At 54.0% G+C, this 24,055-nt stretch overlaps 1 protein-coding gene and 1 long non-coding RNA gene across 3 annotated transcripts; one reads left to right on the top strand and one right to left on the bottom strand.

Annotated features, from left to right (window-relative positions):
- Positions 1 to 43: 43 nt before the first annotated feature.
- Positions 44 to 23,374, top strand: MAP2K2 (mitogen-activated protein kinase kinase 2). 2 transcript variants are annotated; one of them, XM_019744218.3, is made up of 11 exons: positions 75 to 481; positions 3,941 to 4,151; positions 9,788 to 9,934; positions 14,451 to 14,528; positions 15,309 to 15,360; positions 15,446 to 15,570; positions 16,200 to 16,413; positions 18,302 to 18,366; positions 19,804 to 19,865; positions 21,066 to 21,111; positions 23,000 to 23,374. In XM_019744218.3, exons 1-11 carry the CDS (start codon positions 390 to 392, stop codon positions 23,108 to 23,110), a joined length of 1,203 nt encoding a protein of 400 aa, XP_019599777.1. In that variant the 5' UTR covers positions 75 to 389; the 3' UTR covers positions 23,111 to 23,374. The 2 variants fall into 2 exon arrangements, with proteins under 2 accessions (XP_074193696.1, XP_019599777.1); XM_074337595.2 differs by lacking the exon at positions 3,941 to 4,151 and having other exon boundaries at positions 44 to 481.
- LOC141572673 (uncharacterized) lies at positions 21,621 to 23,101 on the bottom strand. The gene is made up of 3 exons (XR_012498022.1): positions 22,966 to 23,101; positions 22,465 to 22,595; positions 21,621 to 21,936 (listed from the first exon to the last, which is right to left on the bottom strand). It is a non-coding gene; the product is annotated as an uncharacterized LOC141572673 (long non-coding RNA).
- Positions 23,375 to 24,055: the final 681 nt, after the last annotated feature.

Genomic DNA, 24,055 nt, shown 5'->3' with positions numbered 1-24,055 from the left:
CCGCCCCTTTTCTCGACGGAGGCGGTCTCGCGCTGGTGCACACGCGCCGTGGCGAGGGGCGGGGCGGGGCTGTGCGGGCTCCCAAAACTGGCTCTCGCGAGAGGCCGGCCCGCGATCTTTTCGCTCCCTTCCCCGCCCTCTGCCTCCCTGGCTCCGGCTGCAGCGTCAGCCTCCTTCGGGCCTCGGTGGCTGCAGAGGCTCGACGGCCTCAGCCCCGGCGCCCCTTGGCGTCCATCGGCCCCGGCCCGCAGCACCGCCCACCCTTGCTGCCCCGGCGCTGGCCTAGGCCGCGGCCGCAGCTCCGGGATCGCGTCGGCGCTGTCCGCTCCCGGCCCGCCCCCTATGGGCCCCGGCTAGAGACGCCGTTGCCGCCGGCCCGCGGAGCCCCGATGCTGGCCCGGAGGAAGCCGGTGTTGCCGGCGCTCACCATCAACCCCGCCATCGCCGAGGGTCCGTCCCCCACCACCGAGGGCGCCTCCGAGTGAGTGGGCCCCCCCAGGGCTGGGGTGAGGACGGGGGCGGGGGGAGTCCCTAAGTAGGGAGATTGGGAGGAGGGGTCCCTGCGACGAGGGGATGGGGTGAGAGGGACTTGAGTAGCAAGGTCGGGGGACGGGGTCCTGAGAGGAGAGGATGGGGACCCCGTCCCTCGACCAGTGAAGTCGGTGGGGAGGGGGTCCTAGTAGTGAGGTCGGGGCTAGGGGAGGTCCCTGCCTGGAAAAACGAGGTGTGGAGCCCTAAATAGTGAAACTGTGGTAAGGGGGTCCCCGAGTAGTGAATCAGAGTGAAGTGAGGTCCCTGCAGGAAATAGATGGGGTGTGGGGCCACTGAGTAGTGAGATGGAAATTAGGGGGGAGTCCCTGAGTAGTGAATTCAGGGTGATGGTTGGAGGGAGGGTTCCTGGGGGGAGAGGAGAGGTCTCTGGTAGTGAAATCAAATGTGGGGGATTCCCTGAGTAATGAGGTGGAGGGAAGGGGTCCTTGCATTTCCAGAACAGGGTGAACCCTGGGGTGAGGACGGGGTGAGGAATTTTGTGCAATACCAGGAAAAGGGGAAGGGTTACCTGATAGATAAGGATGAGGGAGGGATCCCTGAGTGGTGGGATAGAGGCTCTCTGAGGGAATTTTGGGGTAGGGAGCCTGTGGAGATCCTGCTAGTGGGGGGGGTGAGGTGGAGCCCCTGAAGCTGGGGAGAGTGGTGAGGAGGCAGGAGGCTGAGGAAGCTGGGAGTGAGGAGGATTTGGAACAGTGGATGTGGGGGGAAAACAAGAGCCATAGAAGAAAGAAGTGGGGGCGCCTGCTGGGACCCCTGACAGCAGATGAGCAGAGATTCTGAATCAAATGTATTAGCAAAGCCTCCAGGAGCTGGAGAAATGCTGGCAGTTTGAGGATTTGAGATGATTGAGTGAGACAGGCGGACTTGTGGGAAAGGGGACAGAGAAAGGAGCGTCCAGGGTGGTGGCGTTACTCAATGGTAGAATCTTATTATGTGAAGGAAAGCATGCTTGTGAGGTCAGGCCAGGTTGACTGCTTGGCCCCAGAAGTTCCTATGGCCTCCCCACTCCTGTTCTGCATGGTGCAGCAGAGCAGGACAGTCCCAGAGGCCTCTGTCCGGGGTCCCTTTCCTGTACTGGTGGTGTGACCCCATGAGAACCAGGTGTAATGGATGAATTGCATATTTGGTGCCTCTCAGGGGACTTGGCCTTCTGCGACCCAGATGAAGGAGGACTCTTGATATTTATGTGTACTAGTTAACATCTTTCTCTGTCTCCAAGTGCATAGCTCAATGTGGGGACATATGTGTTCCTTATACTCAAAAATCCACTCATTTTCTTACAAGACAGCTCTTTCTTCGTATTCTCTTTCTTTTCTTTTATGTGGTATCTGATTTCCATCCCTTCAAAAATTCCCCCAGTAGAGGAAGCCAGCCATTGAGATTCCAGAGTTTTTTATAACCACAGTTGAGTTGCCATTAAATTTAAAATGGATTAATCAGCTGACTCCAGAATGCATTTTAGATGTCGTAGGGCAGTGCTGGAGACCTCCAGAGTCTGGCCTCAAAAGCTACCTCTCAACTACAGTGAAGGAACCGTGTCACATCCATTCACTCCTCTGCCTTCCCTCTTCCATCCATCAGAGTCCTCATTCCTTGTTCATCCAGGTCTTGGTGCACCAGGCAATCAGTGAACGCCTACTAGGCCCCCATCCTGGTTCAAGGGGACACTGTGAAGAGCAGGGACCATGAGCGCAGGCTGTGCAATCAGGAAGGACGCAGGTTTGATTCCAGGCACTGCCACTTCCTTTCATTGTGACCCTTGGGCTAATTACTTAACCTCTGGACCTGTTCTCTCCTTTGTGGGCTGGGTCTACAAGTACCTGCCTCCCAGGAGGATTGTGAGAATTAAACAAGATGGTGTGATGGTGTTTGTAAAGCTCTGGTACTTGCTCAGGAAATGACATCCACCCCCTGCCTTCGAGTTACCTCTTTGCAGTACCATCTCAGGTGACATTGCCTAGTGGCAGGCCATCTCACTCCTGGCCTGTGTGCCCCTTTGCTTATACCTCTTTAAATTGTAGTAGGCGAGTCATGGTCACTTGGGGATTGGAAGGTTCCTGAGAAAATATCCAGGCTCCCCTTCATCGCCTGCTCTAGCAGGGGATTCTGGTCCCCTCTATGAGGTCTCACCCAGGTGGGCAGTGAACCTTGGCTTAACTGCCCTCAGTAACTGGTGACTGAGCACCGCCCGAAATGGACCATTCTCTTATAGAGACTTAGTTCTCAGAGCTGCCCTCACTGTCAAGTAGCACTTGAAACGTGTCTTGGCCAAATTCAGGGGAACTGTAAGTACAACATGCATTCCAGATTTCAAAGACTTAATCTGAAAAAGTAAAATAAATATTCGTCAATTTGTTTATATTGATTACACATTGAAAATTACATTTTTGATGGGTTAAACCAATACATTAAAATTAATTTCACTTGATATATATATATATATTTATTTATTTAATTAATTAATTTATTTATTTTTTTTAACGTGGCTAGAAAAGTTTAAATTGCACATGTTGCTTACATTCTGCCTTGGACAGCCCTGGGTTAGCTCTTGTGTGCATCAAGCTAGAGTCTGCTGGCCTGTCACAGGGAGCTGCTTTTACTCCAGGATTTGACTCAAAGTCAAGACATTAGTGAGAATAGCTGATTGTCACAATTTCCTTTGAAGATTCCTTGAATCGCCCAATAAAGTGCAATGTACGTAGTGGCTTTTAAATAACTGGGTCCAGGAACGTGTGTGTATAAATGCCTAATGTTTATAGTGGTGCTCGGGATATAATACAAGCATGCTGGTTGAGTGGAATGCCCTGGGATTGTCTGCACTATTTAAATTAGGCCCCACTCCTTCTCCCCTCCAGAGCCCATGTGTAATTCATGTAAATTACAACTTCTGTCTTCTGCCTGTTGGTTCTTGCTCTTTGCTCTGAGGCCACTCAAAATGAGTTTGCTCCTCTGTCCTTGTGAAGACAAGTGCCCTGGCCTGGGCCTTCATTTGCCTGATCCCCAGTCCTGGCCTTGGTTCCCGTGTGGTCTGGAGCCCTTGCATCAGTAAGGAGGGCTCCTGGGTCTGAGACCAGGGCCCTTGACCCAAAGCGGGTCCTGTGGGTCCTGAGGTCTCCTAACCTTGGTGAGTGGGGGCAGAGGCAGTGGCCTCAGTTCTTAGGGAGCTGGCCTTCTCTTCTGGTCAGTTGTGTGTCTGCAGGAAGTCTTTTCTTTCCTGCTAGATCATAGGCCCCTCCACCCAAGAATCAGGTCTGATTCCTCTCTGCATCCTTCTGGCTGCAAACCCGGGACCTGGTGTGTAGTAGCCACAGGGTACCCTTGGCTTAGGTTGAGTCATTTCAGCAGCTTGCACACTCTTCACTAATCCTTGCCCTTGGGGTCTCTGCAGAGCAAATTTGGTGGACCTCCAGAAGAAGCTAGAGGAGCTAGAGCTTGACGAGCAGCAGAAGAAGCGGCTGGAAGCCTTCCTTACCCAGAAAGCCAAGGTTGGGGAGCTCAAGGACGATGACTTTGAAAGGATCTCGGAGCTGGGAGCCGGGAATGGCGGGGTGGTCACCAAGGTCCAGCACAGACCTTCGGGCCTCATCATGGCGAGAAAGGTGAGCGGCGGGTAGTGCAGGGTAGGAGTTCTGTCCCTGTGCTGTGGTGTGGGCAGGTCCCCTTGGAAACGGAAGAGAAGTTTGAAAGGTTCTGGCCTCTGCCTTCTGACTGGCTCCGGGACTCAGACGCCCTTCTGTCAGCCATGGGTTCTTGGTCCTGGGAAAGAGCCCGGCTTCTGGTTACAATGTGGCAAGGCTGGCTTGCCTCATGCAGCTTCTTCCATTACTAAGTTCTGCCTTTGGGGACGGCTTCAATTCAGATTCCCAGAAAGTGAGTGGAGCTTTGGGGAAGAAAGGAAGAGATTTGAGTGCCCTTAGAGCCAGCAGCACCCTGACTTCACAACCAGGAGAAAGCACTACAGACCCAAGACAGGGCTTCCGCTGCGATGGTCACACTGAGGGAGGTCCCTTGGCAATGGGATAAACAAACTTGCTGTATTAGTCCAAGTTTTCCAGAGAAGCAGAACCACTAGGGTGTGTGTGGGGAGGGGCAGGGTGGCGGGCAGGTAGATAGAGGTATTTAAGCAATTGGCCCATGCACTCACGGGAAGTCTGAGGTTTGCAGGCAGGCCAGCAGGCTGGGGACCCATGGAAGTTGATGTGGTAGCTGAAGTCCAAAGGGTGTCTGGAGTTAGAATTCCCTCTTTGGGGGACCTCCATCTTTTAGGGCTTTCAACTCATGGAGGGTCATCTGCTTTTCTGAAAGTGGGATGATTTCCATGTTAAATCACATCTAAAAAGTACCTTCACGGTGACATCTAGACCGGTGTTTGATCAGACAGCTGGGTACCACAGCCTAGCCAAGTGGACACATTAAATCAACCATCACCTCCCCTTCCATGCAAACCCTGGCTCTGAGAAGTCCCAAGCCTCCTTCATTTGGGCTCCTGTGTCACAATGCAGCCTCCTGCTAAACGTGCAGGGTAACCCCTGGGAGATGTAGGGAGTGGGGAAGAGAGCTATGTGACCATCTGGGGACAGTGGCTCCTAAACATGGGGTGGGGGGGGACTTCATGTTGACAAATTGTTTAGCTCATACTATCGTGTTTCCCCGAAAATAAGACCTAACCTGAAAATAAGCCCTAGCATGATTTTTCAGGATGACATCCCCTGAACATAAGTCCTAATGCATCTTTTGGAACAAAAATTAATGTAAGACCCGGTCTTATTTTCAGGGAAACACGGTATCATGCTCTTTCAGACGTAGAAAGCATCCTCTTTCTGAAAGCCCACCATCGTGTCATTCCCAAAGTGTATTCTTGGAAACCCGACCACCCCATGCCCAGTGAATGGATGCAGATCCTGCCTTTGCTGGGAACAATGGGCTTGATTTCCCTTGGGATTTGGCTCTGTAGCTAGTTCTCCTGTCTCTAGAGCAGCGCCCTTTTTGCTGAAGCCTATTTCTGTCCCCTTACCGCAGGCAGCCTTTTCAAAACCAGAGCGACCACAGCCATATCTGGTCTGCCATTGCCCAAAGCACTGGGAATGAAAAGGTAGATGTGAGCTTCAGACAGCGACTGGGGAACTTGAGAACAGAGCTGGTCAGAGTTTGTGTCAAAGATTTGGGTTCTCTTGGGCCCACCAAGGCATCTTCTGGGTGGTCCCAACGTGCCTTATATAAACGTGAATCCCAGAGTTTGCCTACAGCTTTTTGAAAACCTGAAGTAAGACATAGCAGTTTAAAACGGGGGACAGCTAAGTTCTGTAGTCAAGTTAGTGGTGCTGTGCTCGTGTCAGTTTCCTGATACGGTCCTTCACTCATGGACGATGTCACTGTTGGGGGAAGCTTAGTGAAGGGCATGCCGAACTCGCTGCTGTTTTTGCAACTTCCCTGTGCTTCTGTAATTCTTTCAAAATAAAAGTGTTTTGTAAAATAGTTCCAGAAAATAGGGGTGTCGATGATAACCTCTTCCCAGCAGAGTGTGGGAACAGCGCAGGCGCCCACAAACATGTGGCGAACACACCGAATGAGAAGTCTGTCCCCTGGGGGTCACGTGTACTGGGACCTGAGGGCCAGAAACCCTGCAGGGGTTTGTGGGGGTCAGGAGCCTCTTTTAGTCCATCTGGAATGCCATTCCACCCTGGAGGCCTGTTGCTTTTATTTAGCTGAGGGCACAGATGGGACAATTAATGAGACAAAGTGGTTTTTAAGAAACAGTGGCCTCGGTCCTTTCTCCATTACCCTGGGTGGAATTTAAAATTCCCCGGGAAGCTCAATGTGAATTCCATGCATTCCCAGTGTGTAAGCTTATCCAAGGCAGCCTGCCCGCAGGTGTGAGAGTGAGGGCTGGGTGAGGCTCCTGCTCTGTGGGTCCCTGGGATTGGCCCTGAGCATCCTAACCAGTAGGACGTGCTGAGGGAGCAGCAAGACCGGTTCCATAGGCCCCAGAAAACCGGTTTTGAGTTGTACAGTCACGCTTGTTCGTAAATGTTTTCTTGACTCAGCATGACTCTCCTCCTGCATCCTTCTGGAGGTCCTAGGAACAAAACTTCTGCATGACTCGGGCCAGGGGAGACCTGTGAAGAGTTTAGTGTGTTTGTTATACGCACGGCACTTCCTTGACCTTCTACTCTGAGTGAGAATAGAGGTCGTGTCACCTGTTGAAGGCCACAAAATAACTAGCTGCCATCTTTCAGGTGATTGCCCTATGTCAAAGCCAGTTCTAAAACCTTCATGTGTGTTCTTATTTGAATGGAATGGCAGCTACATTTTAACAGATGAGAAAACTGAGGCTAGGTTAGGTCTCGTCTGAGTTGGGTTTGAACCTTTGTGGTTGACCCTGACCCTGTGGAAGCTGTCAGGGCTTTGCCTCCAGAATCCATGCCCCTCTTTCCCTAGTTTGGACCCCCTACGCCCGTTCCTAGCTCAGACCCCTCATGCTGCAGTATAAACGGCCTTAAACTCCTACCGAGACAGTCTTGGTGTTTGGTTTGAACTCCCAGTACCTTCCTGGTTTAATCAGTGATCGTAGCTCATGCGTCCCCAGAGTAGAGACATGAAATAGCATGGGTTCTGGCGTTCCGTGAGCCCGGCCCCAACCCTGACCTGCTCTCACAGCCGCTGTGTGCCCCTGGGAACATGATTTAACGCCCTAGGACCTACACTTGCTGATGAGTGCAGTAGGGGCAGTTACCCCGTCCCCCCCACCCAGGGTTGTCATCAGGGCATATTGTGAGCACACACGCCTCCCAGTTCCTGCTTTCTCTGCTCTCCCTTGGTGCTGGCTACTGGTCAGTCCGGAAGACTCACTTTACAAGCTCCACATATAACGGACCCGTTAAAACTGAGATCACGTAGCAGCAACTCCTATGTCCGCTCTTTACCACATCTTTCCCAAAAGCCTCTCGCTTCCTGGGGCCTTGTTTCACATTCACCCGACTCCAGGCTCCCAGGGCCTCTGGGTTCCATCCAGTTCTGCCCAGTTTTGTCCACCCCTCCCTCTTCTCTAAAGCCTGGTGGACTCTCTCTCCCCCACTACTCATTCATCTGTGGTCCCTTTCAAGTTCTTGGTTGAGAGCTGCCCCTGGTTATACCCAGCTGTAGAGCCCTTGAAATGAGGTCAGTCCAAACTGAGGGGTGCTATATGTGCAAAAAAACACGTGCCGCATTTTAAGAGCTCCTTGTGAAAAAAAATCTCATTAATGTTTTTACATCGATCACATGTTGAACGATAATTTTTTGATATGTTACATTGAATTAAACAGAATACCTGAAAAACTCATTTCACCTTTTTACTTTATAATGTGGCAGTAAAGGACTCTAAATTTAACGTATGTGGCTCACAGTATATTTCTGTTGGACAGCCCTGGGCGCCATCACCCTGCACCGCCCGCCCTCGGCCTCCCACCCTCCACACAAAGGTCAGGGCTTCACTTTCAGACTCAGCATCTCACGCCTTCAAAGCACGTACACATGTACGTATTGGGCATCTCCTCACAGGTGCAGTCCCACCAAACGAGAGAGCGTCCTGGGGGTGGCCACAGGGGCATACAGCGTCTTGGGAGCATGGCCAGGGCTTGGCTCTGAAGGCTGGCATGGGTGGAGATGTGAGTACCTGAGGGGCCATACTCAGAGGCGCATGGCGCTGTGCTGCCGGGACCTGCCCCAGTTCTCAAGGTCACAAGGGTCATCGACATGGGCCTGTGAGCTCTTCACACTTACACTGTGTCCCCCTCCCCTAACTCCATACACCCTTCATGCCTTGGTGCCCGCAAAAAGGCAGCTCTTTGTCCCTCTTCCTGGAATGCCCTCCCCAACCTGTCCATCTGGCTAGCTCCTACCCATCCTCCAAGGCTGGTCCGTATCAGCCCTGGATCCCCTCTCCCTGATTCCTCCACTGGGGTTCCTCTACCATACCAGGGTGGTTTTACCTGCTTCTCTTTCCTCCCGATGACACGTCTCCTTTGAGCAGGGTCATCTTTCCTGCCTTTCTCCCCATCACTGGTCCCGGCTGTAACTGACTCTACAAAAATGTCTGTTGAGTTGATGGCAGTCATTTTTAGATACCTGTGATCTGGCTCTGCCTCTCTGCCAAAGGGATAGAAACCACACCTATTTCTTGTCTTATCACAATGACCAGAGCATCTAGGATTCTGAGTAGCCAAGGTGTGGATCCATGACCTTCGCTCTTTCTCGCTGGGCTATGGCTCCTGGTTTGCTTAGGGTTTGTAGCTACGCATTGCTTTTGGTGTTTTGTCAGCTGTCTTTTCTGCATGTCTCTAGACGATCTTTTGCTTTGAAATGTTGTAATAAGTTTGGTGACAATCCCAGCTGCTGACCTGAACTCTAGTGGAGTGAAAGGGCGGCTGAGATCCTCGGGTGCTGACCAGAAGCTCTCTGTGCCTCGTTTGTAGCCTGGAGGTGAGAAGGGCTCCAGAGAAACCCAGCCCTGACTGAGGAGGTGGGCAGAGGTGATGTAAGCGACCCTTCTGCCTGGCCATTCCTTGGGCTGGGTCCTGGGAAAGGCTGGCACTTCGTATGATTTGGTGTGAAAAAAGCTCTTAACTCCCCCTGTAACCAAGTGAAAAATGTTAGCTGTGTTCATGGGTTTTCGGGTTTTTTTAACAGCTTTATTGAGATGTAATTCACAAACCAGACAATTTACCTCTTCAGTGGTTTTTAGTATATTCACAGAGTTGTACGTCCATCACCAACATCAATTTTAGAACATTTTCATCATCCCAAAAAGAAGCCCCATCCCCAACCTCTGACAACCACGAATCCACTTTCTCTCTAGATTAGCCTGTTCTGGACATTTCACATAAATGGAATCACACAGTATGTGACCTTGTGTGTCCGGCTTCTCTCATGAACACCGTGTGTTTAAGGTCCATCCACACTGTGGCAAATGTCACTGCCTCCCTCCTTTTCGTGGCTGAGTAATACATCTTTGTATGAATGGGCACATTGTGTTTGCCCATTTGGCAGTTGTTGGATACTCGGATTGCTTCTACGTATGAGTAGTTGTGGATCATGCTGCTGTGGTTATGTGGGTGCAGGTGTGTGCGTGGATGTGTATATTCAGGAGTGGATTGCTGCTGGTCTCGAACGCTGCTGTGAGCACCTCAAGGGCAGACAACTGAAGCCCCGCCCCTTCCTGGCACTGCTCTTGAATTTGATCCCTGTCCCCTTTCAGCTGATTCACCTGGAGATCAAGCCAGCCATCCGGAACCAGATCATCCGCGAGCTGCAAGTGCTGCACGAGTGCAACTCGCCGTACATCGTGGGCTTCTATGGGGCCTTCTACAGCGACGGCGAGATCAGCATCTGCATGGAGCACATGGTGAGTGCGTGGGGTCCGAGGGGCGCCGAGCCAGCGTCCCCAGAGCCATCCAGGCTTGCAGCTGGGGAGATGTGACAGGACAAAGGGTTCACATAGAATGAGAGGGTGGCTGGTGAAAAAGAGGTTCCCCCTGCCTACGCCCCTCAGGGTCCCGTCCTCTGAGTCCACATATACCTGTTTCCAAGGGGATCCTTCTGGTAATAGTTGATGCCTGTGCAAGGATGTGTGTATAGACTCCTTTGTTTGTAAACACCAGACACCTCCTCCCTCCCAGCTTTGCTCTTTCACTGGTACAAGGTGGAAATCATTTCCTGTCACCATATAGAGAGCTGCCTCCATCTTTTTCCCTACTGTCTAGTATCCCGGCGGCCACATATACCTGTGAGGTAAATCAGTAAATTCTCTCGTTGGTGGGCACTGAGGTCGCTTCCGATCCAGGCCCCATTTTGAATGATGCTGCCTTGAATGTCCTTGCCTGGAAGGAAGCATCCCTGAGGGGTAAAGTACTGCCAGTGAAATTGCAGGGCCCAGGGGTACACGGGATTGAAAATTTGGTGCATATTTCTAAAGAGTGCAGCGGTCTGCGGAGCTGTTTTAAAGGCAGACCCACATCTGCACCCAGCTCAGATCTGTGGAATCAGAAGCTGTGGGGTGGAGCATGAGCACCCTTCTTTTTTTTAAACCACCGCTGTGGAATCGGCTGTGCCCCGCCTCCCCGATTAAGAAACTCTGGTCTTGAAGCTCAGAAATGGGTGGGATCGGGCGAAACGAAAGCAGAAGTGGTCAGAGCTGAAGGCCCTGGGGGGAAATGCTGCCGACCCTCTGCTGAGTCCAGCTGGGCAGGTACCCGACTGCCTGCCGCCAGGCCGCGTGGGCTCAGGCCCGGCGGGGCCCTTGCAAAACCAGGATGCGACGTGACTTTAGGCACCATGGCTTTCGGTTATGGCTCGCAAACTTGCTGTTCCCCTGATCGTTTTGTAACAAAGGCAGGAAACAAATTTGAGCAAGCGCCTGCAAGGAATGCATCGTGAGCCGGCTGTGTGGGGTAACAGCTCGGAGGCAGTGCCCCAGAAAAGGTGCTGCCTGCCCTCCTTGCCCCTACCCAGCCAAGCGATCCCGCCAGGCCGTGCACTGGAGGAGCCCCTTTCCTCACCTGGGAGAGGGAGATCATATCTGCCTTCCCGCCAGGCAGTCACAGTGCAGAGAAGAATCAAAGGGTCACGGGAGGACAGAAGGAACTTTGTGGTCTGAGGGGAGCCTCTGTACTGTAGGACCTGCCTCCTGCCTCCTCCCTCCTCCCTCCTCCCTCCTCCCTCCTCCCTCCTCCCTCCTCCCTCCTCCCTCCTCCCTCCTCCCTCCTCCCTCCTCCTTCCTCTCTCCTCTCTAGGGCTTGCAGCCACCCTCCCTGTTCTCCCTGAACATCATGGGAGGGTGAAGGCACCTCTTTCCCTTGCAGAAAAGGGGGAGGGGCACAGTCTGCCCCCTCTTCACTCCCCTTTCTGTTCTTGATGAATGTAAAGCATTGGTTTCCAGCATGAGGTAGAAGTTTGGGAGGGGGACTCAGTGAGGAAGGCATGAGGAGAACAAAATGACATTGAAGCAACCAAAGGGCTTTGCTGTCACCACTCCTTATGGTCCCCCAGAATTGATCCGCATGTGCACCGGTTTTTTTCTGTTTGTGGGACACTTCTCCTTTGCTCGTTCATGTGCCATTACTGGGGGGCGCCCTGCATGGCGGTGGAGATGGCACCCTGGATTTGGGCCTCAGCCCCACTGCCTACCTCTCACCACGTGACTCGGAACGAGATTCTCACCCCTTCTTGCCTGTCAAGCCAAAGAGGGGTAGTGGCTGCCCTCCAGGCCCAGGTAAGGATGCTATGTGTGGAGGAGGGCCCAGGACACGCAGGGCATTGAGTGAATATCAGCCATTATTGTTGCTCGGGCTGTTCCCCGTATTTCTCTGTCACCTTCATTTCTATTTTCATCATCGTGACATCCCACCTAGTCGATGTCCCACGCTGCAGAACTGTTCCCTGATGGAGGGCGATTTGTCATCTCTACATAGGGTCATGTGCAAATTGGCCCTTGTTTTCCCATCGGGGAGGTTCCAACTCTAGCTTTCGAGAAAAGACCCCTAACTGACGACAAATCCCTTATTTCAGCATGGAAGGTTAAACCTTACTTGTCCAGAGCGTGTTGGTGTCCCGGGCTTCGGGTCAGCGGGGCCGGCGGTTTCCCAGTGGCCTAAGCCTGTGATGGGGAAAACTCGGGCATGGACCGAGTGGACAGTGGGGATCTCAGGACAGCAGTGACTGGGGAGCCACTTACTGCTCAGAGGCACCTCTTGGTCTTTCTTGGGCTCTAGTCAAATCTGAAGAATGTATTCCCTTGTTGTGTGATAATGAAAAATCAGGCACACCTGTCAGTCAGGGACAGAGAAGCAATAACACCATGCCACTCTGCAGTGAGGAATGAAATCAGCCTGTGACCCGAATGAGAAAATTCCTGAGGAGGAAGATACACATGATAGGAGCCCACTTATATATATTTTTAAAATTCTGTAGTTCCCTATGCATATGGATGTGTATGCAAATGCACAGAAGGATCTAGAAGAACATAAGTCACACTTCAGGGGCGGCAAGTGGAATTGCTGGGGGATCAGAGTGTTATTTATCTGCATTGAAATTTTTATAAGGTACGTGTATTCGTGTACTACCTGCTTAATAAAAGTAGGCTTTTAAGAACATTTAGAACACACACACAAAATGAAAGTGTATGGTCATGCATAACGAGAGATTTGGGGTCAAAAAGACCTAGTTGTGACATTTGCACCACATCCTGTGCATGTGACTTGAACAAATGACTTACCCTCTTCTTAGCTGTGGGCCAGGGGATCTCACCCAGAGGTGGTTCTGTCCCCTGAAGACACTGGGCAATGTCTGGGGACATTATCACAACTAGGGAAATACTGGTGGGGCCCAGGGCGGCTGCTCAACACCCCCCAGGATGGCCCCCACAGAGAATGTCAGCCCTAGTGTCCCCAGTGCCAAGGGGGAGACCCTGCTACGGAGAGGGCAGTAGTATCTGTCGTGGAGGTGTTTTAAGTTAACTTGCAACTCTATGAAGAGTTCAGAGTGAAAGGACCTGTGTTAGGGAGCAGGGATTACAGTTAAAAAAAAAATTTTTTTTTTAATTCTTTTAAGGTTGATTGATAAAAACAAAAAACCGAGAAGAATAGAGGGATTCCCATCTCACCCTACAGGCGGAGTGGGGCAGGCAAGGTGCCCTGGCCAGACCAGGCTCGCCGGAACGCCGGGTTTCTCCTTGGCCACACCCACCCTCTACATGTGTGCCCGTCCCTCTCTAGCCGCAGTCACGCACAGGTTCCCTAAGCTTCAAAATGCATTGGGTTTTCTAGAACTCTCCAGCACGGCCTTTCTCACCAAGCATGGCCAGAGAGGGGAGACCTAGGCATCTCGGAGGTTGACCCCTCCCCCCAGGTGAAGCAGAAAGTGTCCCTAGGAAGGGGCGCCTGTGGGACTCGTACAGTAGCACATTTGCTGACTCTGGGGCCACCTGGCCGCCACTTCAGATTCTGGCCCCATTTCACCCCTCAGCCTCGGTTCTGCTTTCCTCTTTGGAGTGCAGAGGAGACCCAGGCAGGCTCTGGCCCATGGTTGGAACTTGGCAGTGTCCACCTAATATCTAAGGGGGCCCATTGGGCATGTCAGCAGAGCCCCACCCCTGAAGAGGCACCCTCCCCAGAGCTGGCAACACCCTGGGTTTTGGTCTCCAGGTTTGTTGCCAGGTGACCTTGCACAAGACGCTTGATTTCTGTTGTTTCCTCATTGTCAGGTGGATTTGGGGCCACGCCCAGGGTGGGTGGGGGATCCACTGTGACCTGTGTCAGGTCCTTTGTCAGGATGTTCCTGTGTACATGCTGGCAAGTACATGACAAGACCTAAGGAAAAGGGCAGAGCTGTCATCAACCCTGGCCATCCTCTGTCCCTCGGGCGGCAGGACTCTTTCTAACAAGGCTGAGGGCGATTGGGCTCAGGCCGAGGGCAGTGGAGAGACCAGTCTGCTTGGCTGCCTGTCGCCTGCACTGGGCGCTTCCTGGGAATCGCCTCTGCTCTCAGGCCCCAGAAGTGGACAGGTCTAGCCTGGGCACCCGAGGTTGCTCTGGTTGCAAGCCTGGGGGCTGAGCCTAGTTGGCCATAAGCAGGGCCCACCTCTGTGGCTCTGTTCTGCCAGCTGCTGCCCTGGCAACTCAGGAGGGCTGAGTCATGAGGCGCGCATGGGCACCCTTCCCCTTCTGCACTGGATGTGCCGTCCTGAGGCCCAGGCTTGCCTTTGGCTGTGGCTGGCCTCTGGTTCCTGTGGAGGAAATGGGGCACCAGGGAAATGCTGCGTTTTTATACCTGCCACTCCGGCGTCCCTCAGGTCCATGTCTGCAGCAGCCCCATCTGGCTGCCTGCTCAGAGCGCTTGCTTTCTCTCTCCTGTGCCGCCCCCAGGACGGTGGCTCTCTGGACCAGGTGTTGAAAGAAGCCAAGAGAATTCCAGAAGAGATCCTGGGGAAGGTCAGCATCGCGGTGAGTGTGCAGGCACTGCTCCCCCCGCCGTCACAGCAGTGGGCGCATGCACGTGCTCCTAGCCCGGTTTACATTTACTCCTGCCCCCTCCACGTGTGCAGTGGTCGCGTCAGTGCAGCCCCTGCAGGAAGGAGAGTGCCGAGGCCAGTCTCCACTTGCTGCAGGAAAAGCCGTGGCGTCCCTTTGCCCATATAATAGGGGTAATGCTTTCCTGCCCCACACAGGTGTCGGGGTTGCATGGGACCTGGTGGCATGGTCCCAGGCACACAGGGTCCCCCAGTGCCATATTGTGATGTTTCCTCTCTGACTTGGTGACATAGCCACTGCACCAATCCCTCCATCAGTCAAGGGGGGCGGGTTCCTTAGCACAGCCCAGCACCAAAGCACTCAGCAGATGATGCCCGTTGGATGATGCCACCTCCGAGGCAGGCTAGCCAGCCAGGCACTCACAGCCCTGCTAGCATAGCAGGGCCTCGGGCCTTGTCTCAGCTCCCATGTGCCTCAGCTCCTCCTCTGAGACAGAAGGGATGGCAGTGTCTGCTGCTGGGGGCTGGGTGGGCAGGTGGGCGGTCGTGTGAGAATCAGTGAGTTAGGCATCTGTACCCACCAGTGCAGGGGGTCACTGCCGTCACTTCTCCTCTCCCTCACCCCCACCTGAAAGCTGGTTCCCAAGCTGGTCTCACACCCTGGCCACTCCATTCTGTCCCGAAGACCTGTCCAGTGGAGAGTCCCCACATGGCGCTGCCCTGTTGACCCCCCCCTCCCCATGGCTGCCTGCAGGTTCTCCGGGGCCTGGCATATCTCCGGGAGAAGCACCAGATCATGCACCGAGGTAAGACGCGTGGGGTCTCCCTCCCAGGCCACCAGGGCTGGCGAGCGGGCCTGAACCACACTTCACCCACCGGCTCTGCTCACAGATGTGAAACCGTCCAACATCCTCGTCAACTCCAGAGGGGAGATCAAGCTGTGTGACTTTGGGGTGAGCGGGCAGCTCATTGACTCCATGGCCAACTCTTTCGTGGGAACTCGATCCTACATGTCTGTAAGTCCCTCAAGAGGCGTTTTAACATCACGTGCCATAGCCTACCCCTTGCCGCCACCACCACCCCATCAGCACTTCCCCATTTTCCCGAAGCTTTTCTAAATGCCTTTTTTATTTGCTGGATTTCTCCTGTCCTTCGAAATTCTAATTTCTATCATGTTCTCGCTCAGGTTTGTCTCTGGGAATGCCTGCTGTTTCCTTCCCACTGGTAGTAAAAACCCAATCAAGGAGAGTAGTCAGTTAATTTCTGAGCCAAGAAACTAGCCCTCAGGTATTTAGGGAAGATGTGGGTGATAAATGGAGCAGATTCTGGGAAGTTAGTCTTGGGATTGTGTGAAAAAGGCAGCATTCCATTGTCTTTCTTGGGCTACTCATCCTTTTACAAAAGCACCAAGGATTTAGGTCTTTAAAGAGCTGCTGTCAGCACTCGCTGGAAGCTTCTCTCTCCTGAGGCAGGTGGAAGGAGACAGAATCACTTTGGTCTATAGAGGGTGGCAACAGTCAGGATGGGGCCGTGGGGGGGCAATGGAGAGGCATTCAGATGCCACCCCCAATCCCATGAGCTCCTCTGGATTCCAGTATCCATCCGTCTCCCTGTGGGCCTTTCTTTCCTCTGTCTCGCCCGACAGCCAGAGCGATTGCAAGGCACTCACTACTCGGTGCAGTCGGACATCTGGAGCATGGGCCTGTCCCTGGTGGAACTGTCCATCGGAAGGTACCCCATCCCCCCACCGGATGCTAAGGAGCTGGAGGCCATATTTGGCCGGCCCATGGTCGATGGGGCGGAAGGAGAGCCTCACAGCATCTCACCGCGGCCAAGACCCCCTGGACGCCCCATAAGTGGTATGGCCTGCATCTGGCACTTCTGGTTTGGATGGGCAGTGATCCAAACGGCGAATGCCATGCCTGGGATGGCAGCTGCCTCCGTTCTGGCCCCTCTCGGCACCACCTGTCCCCCTGGTTGTGCTAACTGCGGTCAGCAGTCCTCAGATGGTCCTGAGCCTTCTGGGGATGGGGCTGGAAGAAGCTCCCCCGACTTGTCCCATTCAGGACAGCTGCACCTGGTGTCACCAGCTGGTGGGATCTAGAAACCAACCCCTCGGCCAAGCCACTAGTTAGTTGGTTAGTTTTTCCAACACTTTATCCTGAAAATGTCCAAATGTACAGAAAAGCGGAAAGGCTTGCCCACGAATGCCCATATGCCCACCACTGAGACGCGGCGCAGGACATTGTGCTGCGTTTGGGCCAGGCCTTCCAGGAAGCCCCCAAATTGAAACGAACTTGACTCAGAATTTCCTTGGGTGGCTTGTTGGACACACAGGCAGCACAGCGTGGGAGGGGACAGGAGGCCAGAATGCAGCTGGGCTCCCAGACAATTCCTAGTGCTTAGAGTGGCCGCCTGTGAGGTGGGGGCTCCCCGATGCCAGAGAGGCTCGGGCTGACACTTCCACCACTTTGGGGGATGGTGAGGTAGGGAGGGTTGCTGCTGAAGTGGCCTAACCTGGAAGCAGCACTTAGGACTCTGTGATTTCTTTTTATTTAAAGTCAAGTAACAGAAAGAGAGTCGAGTTAAATCAGAGTCCAAGGGAACATGCAGTGGACTGTGGTTGGTTGGTTTCATGACAGTTTTATTGAGATAGAATTTGAGTACCATACGATTCACTCATTTGAGGCATATAATAGTGTGGATTTTGGTATTCTCACGTTATCCAACCATCACCTCTACCTAATTCCATCACCCCAAAAGGAAACCCCAGCCTCAGCCCCTGACACCCACAAACTCACTTCCTGTCTCTGTGGACGTGCCTGTTTGGACATTTCACATACATGGAATCACACACTGTGGCCTTGTGTGTCTGGCTTCTCTCACTGAGCACCGTGTGTTCAAAGCTCTTCCATGTTGTAGCGAGTGTCAGTGCTTCCTTCACTCCTTTTTGTGGCCAAATAATATTCCAGTGTGTGGGTTGCCCACGTTTTTATGTATCTGCTCACCATGGATGGACACTTGGGCTGTCAGATGGTGATTTTCATGGTGTTTTCAAGCCTAGACCTTCCTGTTTCCTGGAACCACACCCAGACTGCTGGGGTGTCTTGGTTTCCTCTAAGGGGAGAATCCTGCCCCCATCTGTATCCTCAGGCCCTGGCCCTGCCCTCCCAGTCCGACTTCCAGATGGCCTCCACATGTGCTGCTGTGACCCCCTCCCAGCCGGGAGGAGCAGTGGGTCATGCCAGGCCACTTCAGCCCTCTAGCACCTCCCCCAGCCCCAGCCTGAGCGCCCATTTCAGGACAGGACAAAAGGGGAAAGTCCAACTGCCAAACCCAGACCTGGCCAGCTGGGTCTAGGACAGGTCAGCCGGCCACCTGTCCTGAGCTGTATTTGGGTCCTGCTGCTGTCTCTGCGTGTGGCTCCATGCAGTGTCACGCTACTGTCCTTAATTGTGGTCTGCAAGCCACACCCTCTCCTACCACACTCCGCCTCTACCCCACAAAGCAGGGGGTTGTGACGTCTCAAAAAGTGCTTCTGTTCATTTGGGTGTTTTATTTTGTTTTTTTAATTCACCGGAGACTCGGGAGTAAAGTTCTGTTCCTAGGAAGTGAATTCAGTAGCCAGGCCACTCGGCCAGTGTGGGGAGAAGTGCCGGGCTGTACGCAGTACACTCAGACTTTGATGCCCAACAGAAACGCAGCAGCTGCCTCCCATCTCACTCGTTTTGCTTTCTCCCCGTGCAGGTCACGGGATGGACAGCCGGCCAGCTATGGCTATCTTCGAGCTGCTGGACTACATTGTCAACGAGGTACATACCTGAAGGCCCTTTGGCACATCTTCATGCCTGCAGAATTAAGCTATTCCTATGGGAATACATTACCAAAAAGAAGGGAATTCAACACATAGACTGGATTTTGTTGGGGGGCGAGGGGAAGAGACAGAGGTTATCAAGTATAAAATCACTGTGGCCTTACTTCCAGCCATGCTGCAGAAGCCCACCCCTCCCCAAGGGACATTTTTTTTATTTGTGTTTATAAAGATGAACCCAGAATTCCCACCGCAGTTGCCTCCCTCCAAGGCCAGTAACCAGGTACTTGGGCCAAGGAACCAGGCCATTCTCAGAGCTCTGTCACCTAGCCTCTCTCTCTCTCTCTCTCTCTCTCTCTCTCTCTCTCTCTCTCTCTCAGCATCATGGAGTTAATGTGCTTGAAGTCATAAAGCGTCTCACTTCCTCAGGGAAAGTCCAGGTGTCCTCTCCTCTCTGGAAGGAGACACAGAGTGCCTAGAAGGGTAGCATGAATATTCCCAGTTACAGACAAGTAAACTGAGGCCTAAGGATGGGAGCCACCTCCGTAGAGGCCTGAAGCTGGGGAGGGGTGAAGCAGGACCTGACCCTGAAGCCTCCATCTTGGTACAGTTTCTCACACACACACACACACACACACACACACACACACTCACACAAGGCCTCTGGGGGCTGATGTGTTTTAGATGACCCTTTGGAGGCAGGTCAGAGAACCAGGGCAGGGCGGCAGGGCTGCCTGCAGTGTGGGGTTTGGCCCAGGGCTGAGCATCAAGGTGAGCGGTCGGTGGCGACAGAACAGGGCGGGATGGCTCTGGTGTACACAGCTCTCCCTGCACCTGGCAGTGCCGCCAGGCCCAGCTAGCATGTCCTCCCAGTGAGGACACCACCACCTCCCACTCTGAGCAGAAAGGCTGGGTCCCAGGCCTGAGGAGGTGGAGAGAGCCGAGGAGGAGGCCCTGCCCCCCGCTTCCCTGACAGGGGCCCGGCCCTGCACGTGGCAGTCCCCGCCCTGGGACATGCGTGCCAGCCCAGGCTTCTTTCAGTCCCAAAACCCTGGAACTAGCTGCCTCCTATGGTCTAGACCCACAGCTCATTCAAGACACCCACAGAGGTGGGTGGCCCAGACAGGTTGACCCACAGTCAAGAGTGACCACCTTTGTCCATACAATTAGGGTGAGCCCTGCTCTCCTTCCTTGTAGATCCAGTGTGATCCCCAAACCATAGCTTTTGAAAGGAAACCCTGGAAGAGCCCAACTGGGCTGGCAGGGTGGACAGCAGTGCCTGCAGGGAGAGGGGTAGCTGCTGGCCTCCAGCAGGGTGCAGGGGTGAGGCCAGGAGAGGGGCATCCTTGTGTGTGCAGGGCTGGGAAGCGCCTTCCCCTTTGTGATTCCAGAACCATCTGTGAGCATCTGACTCCCACCCTTCTGTTCTCTCCCACAGCCTCCTCCCAAGCTGCCTAGTGGTGTTTTCACCCAGGACTTCCAGGAGTTTGTGAATAAATGGTAAGGTGCCACAGCCTCCAGCTCGGTCTTGGGTGGGCGGGGCTGTGTGCCAGGCCCTCAGAAGCCCTGCCTGCCTCCTGGGATGGGCCGCCATCGCTCCCAGCCATCAGCCTAGATGCGTTCTTCCTTCTTCGCCCCTGCCCAGGCCCATCTGCCGAGCCTGCGGGTCTGGAATACTGGGCAGTCTGCAGTATCCAGTGGGCCACCTGTGCTCACCTTAGAAACCAGAGTCCCTTTCCAAGGCGTCTGAGTCACAGTGTCTGGCTGCCATCCCCAGTTTATCCCCAAAACACAACAAACCAGGTTTTCAGGCACATTGGAAATAATGCTGTTGCCACCTTGCCTTCTGCCAGCGGGTCCCCCAGTATCCTAATCCCTTGAGCCCTGCAACCCCCCAGTTTCCAAATAAGCCTTCCCAGCAGGATTCTGGGAGGTGGTCAGCTATTCTGGACACTCCTGCCCTCTGGAGATGGGCTGGGGCAAGTGGGCTGGGGACCAGTGGGGAGGGGCCAGGGCCACCCTACTTACCTTTAGAGCCATCATACATGTCAGGATGAGCAGACACTGCCAACCCCCTGCCACCTTGTGACTGTATGACTCACAGCAGCATTCCTGCTCCTGGTGGTGAAGGTGCCACTGGCCCTTTGCACAACCTCTGGACGGCGCGGTGGGGCACAAATCCATGTGTCCATTATCCGTGTAAATGTTTTTATATCCATGTAAAGTTTTCTCTGTGTTTGAAGAACTGTCATTCAACCCCAAGCTGCTTTGAGTAGCTGCCTTTAGGCAGTTCTGCTTTTCTGAAAGAAAAAGTTCTGTTTTGACACTCAAACTCTCAAACTTGGGGTTTTTATTAGAAACGGAGCTACGGTTGCTGGTGGGCCTCTGATTGAGCAGCAGCTGGGGGGTTCCCACCTTCTCTCCTTTTCCCTATTGTCCTGGGCTCAGACCCTCACCATTCCCTCCCTAGGGTGTCATGCCCTTACACCACAGGGTAGCGCTGGGGCCCTCACCCACTGGGACCAGGCAGCAGAGTGACAGCAGAGCAGGTTCTCTTCCTGGCCAGGTTCGTGGGCATGGGGACGGGTCAGCACCGGCTGCCCAGCCACAGCTCAAGACACAAGTCCCCACGGCCACCGACTAACTGCCCTGTCTTGTCTCCCTACCCTGTGTCCTTGGCCCGCCCCACGGAACCCTCAGCCTAATCAAGAACCCAGCCGAGCGAGCGGATCTGAAGATGCTCATGGTGAGTGATGCTGGGGATTCTGGGGTCACCGGGGTACAGACTGCCACGCAGGGCCCCTTCTTCCTCCTCAGGGAGAGGGAGACCCCATCAGGCCCTTCTTGCCCCAAGCTGGCTCTTGTCGAGGGGGCCTGTTGAGCTGGAGAACTCCTTTGGGTCTCCTGGTCCTTGAGCAGAAATGACCCAGAACAGCCTCTCAGCTCGTAGGGGAACAGAAGGGCCCGGGTGGGGGTGTTCCTGGAGAATGATGGGCCTTGAGGCTTCTGAGCTGTGCCTGCCTCGGGCTTGTCAAGCCCCCCCGCACGTCGGGGAGGCTACAGGGTTGGTGTCTTTTCGTAAACCCACACCATTTAATGTCCTTGGAAACCAAGGTGGCCGCCAAAATTCGCCCTCCCCTCAGAACCTTTGCACAGGACAGTCCTTCTGCCTAGGGGACACGTCCTGTTCTTCTCAAGGCTGGCTACTCCCCATATGTGAGTCTCAGCGTCAGCACTCCCTCTGAGAAAGTCCCCGGCACCTTGTCTAATCCCACCCCACTAGCAGTTGTGGCGACAGGCTGTGTCTCGGTTGTAGTCACCGTTTGCTGTGGTCACACTAGAAAACCTAGCTTTGAGCGCCCTATGGGAAGGGGATCTGCGTCTGCTTGATTCTTTCTAGAAATTTCTTCTGGTGTCTGACATAGGTTTTCCAGTACCATGTGCTAAATGCATGACATAAAAAATACGTGTTCTGGGGGTGGCCAGTCAGCTCAGTTGGTTAGAGCGCGGTGCTAATAACATCAAGGTTGCTGCTTCGATCCCCACATGGGCCACTGTGAGCTGCGCCCTCCTTAAAAAAGAAAAAAATACGTGTTCATTGTAAAATATACAAATACATGAAATAGAGAAACACATTTACGTTGAAACCGCCTGTGGTGTGCTCCCCGCCCCGGCTCTCCCATTCACACTGTGCAAGAAACTCCCAGGTCTCTCTTTGCCCGAGTAAAACTGTCTGCTGTTTGGGGCTAACGTTGCAACCTCCCCTCCTGTCGCCCTGGGCCACAGGAGTCCTGTTACCTTCTTTGGTTTGTCACCCAAGCCTTCACCTTCAGCAAGATGAGGGTGGTCTCCCCTGCCCCCAGCTCGCACAAGAGGCGGCAGTCAGGCCCTTGCTGTCATGTGGGGAGACTAGAACACTCCATGGACTCCAGGCCCCGCCCTCCTGCCCTGGGCTGCCCCTCCCTGCGTGCCCTGGTCAGGAAGGCATCCGCTCACCCCACCTAGGCCAGAATCAGGAAGCTCTAGCACTCTACTGTCCCTATGGGAGCCGCCAGCCATGGGTGTCTCTCTAAATTACTTGAAACGAGAAGGAACGCACAAGTCTGTTCTTTAGCCTCACGTCTTATTTCAAGGGCCCAGGAGCCTCCTTTAGCCTGTGCTGTCATACTGGGTAGGACTCACAGGGTGTTGTCTTCCAGATCAGGTATTCTTAACCCACGGCGACTCTGCCTGCAGGGGATATTGGGGACATCTGTGGTGGTCACAACTGGGGGTGCTCCTGGCGTAGAGTGGGTGGGGGCCAGGGGTGCCCAGGATGGCTCCCCGCAGGGAATGACCTGGCCCCAGCGCCCCCAGTGCTAAAGGGGAGACCTGGGCTCCAGGGAGCTCACAGCAGCCTCCCCCTCCCCTGAGACCCTGCCCCAGGTGTTCAAGGCCCCAGGCGGGGCACCTCCCTGCTCTGGGTTTGGTTTCTCTCCCCGTCCCGAGTGTGTCTTCCTGTGGCTAGGGGTCTGTTCTCTTTCAGTTTTTCGGGTTTTCGTTCCGGATGGCCTGCTGGACCCGAGTGGAAAGCTGGTGCCTTCCTCTTCCCCGCAGATACCTGGCTGTTCACGGCACCTCTTATTCCCTTGCAGAACCACGCCTTCATCAAACGGTCCGAGGTGGAAGAAGTGGATTTTGCCGGTTGGTTGTGTAAAACGCTGCGTCTGAACCAGCCCAGCACGCCTACACGCACCGCCGTGTGACGGGTCGGCTGGTGACTTGTCTGCGTCCTGTCCACCCGCCCTTCCCACCCAGGACAGACCAGTTCCTCCCCCCTCTCCTGCCGCGCCGCTGCCGTGGAGAAGACATGCACACGGCGGAACATTCACTTCCTCTCCCACCTGTTGCAGCCGGCGGGTCCTCTAGTCTCTGGGGAAGGGTGACGCTGCTCATGTTGTCGTCTGAGAATCTGCTTACTTAGGTTTTAAAAAAACCAAAACAAAACAGGGAAAGAAAAAGCAAACCGAGCCCATTGTACTTCTTGTTCCATTTGTTCTTTGGGTGTCAGCCTCTGGTCCAACCCCAGGAGGTCAGTGTCCCTTGAGGGCAGCCCCGGCCCCTAGCGGACTAGGCCACAGAGAAATTGGGGTGGGAGTGGCATCAGGAACTGGCTGCGCTCTTTTTTCAAGGGATGAAGCCTCAGAGGGAACCCATAGATTGTAGACGTTGGCATCTTTCTCCAAAAGATATGTTTCTGTGTGTCATCCCCTCACCTGACACCTGCCCCCTTGGAGGTACCCCTCAAGCTGTCCCAAAAGCAGTCAACCTGTTGCTTGTCATGGGGTCCACTTCTTCCTGGCCACTGCTGCCTCTTGTCATGCAGCCTGGGACAGTCAACCCTGCCTGTCCTCAGCAGAGCGTGACCTGTCCCTTGGAGGGACCTTCTAGTTCTCGCCTGTGCCTCAGGAGCAGACACTTCTGACTCTTCATGGCAGCTGTGCTGACACTCGACTCAGCAGAAAGGAAGTGTTGGGTTTCCAAACCATCAGTGTGGTTGAAACCCCCAGCAGATCCCTTCGATAAGGCCTGTACTCCCCTGGCGCCTGCAGATGTGGGCGGGTGGCACCCTCTGTCACCTCTGCTAGCCCAGCGAATCAGAAGTGACTGCCCTGGCATGTCACTCTTTTGGGCCCTCAAACCATTCAGCC

Source organism: Rhinolophus sinicus, chromosome 15, assembly GCF_057876585.1.
Source record: "Rhinolophus sinicus isolate RSI-liver-muscle chromosome 15, RSI-T2T, whole genome shotgun sequence".
NCBI classification, from domain to species: Eukaryota; Metazoa; Chordata; class Mammalia; order Chiroptera; family Rhinolophidae; genus Rhinolophus; species Rhinolophus sinicus.
The sequence above is the reverse complement of the archived record's forward strand: the minus strand, read 5'-3'. Positions and strand labels throughout refer to the sequence as shown.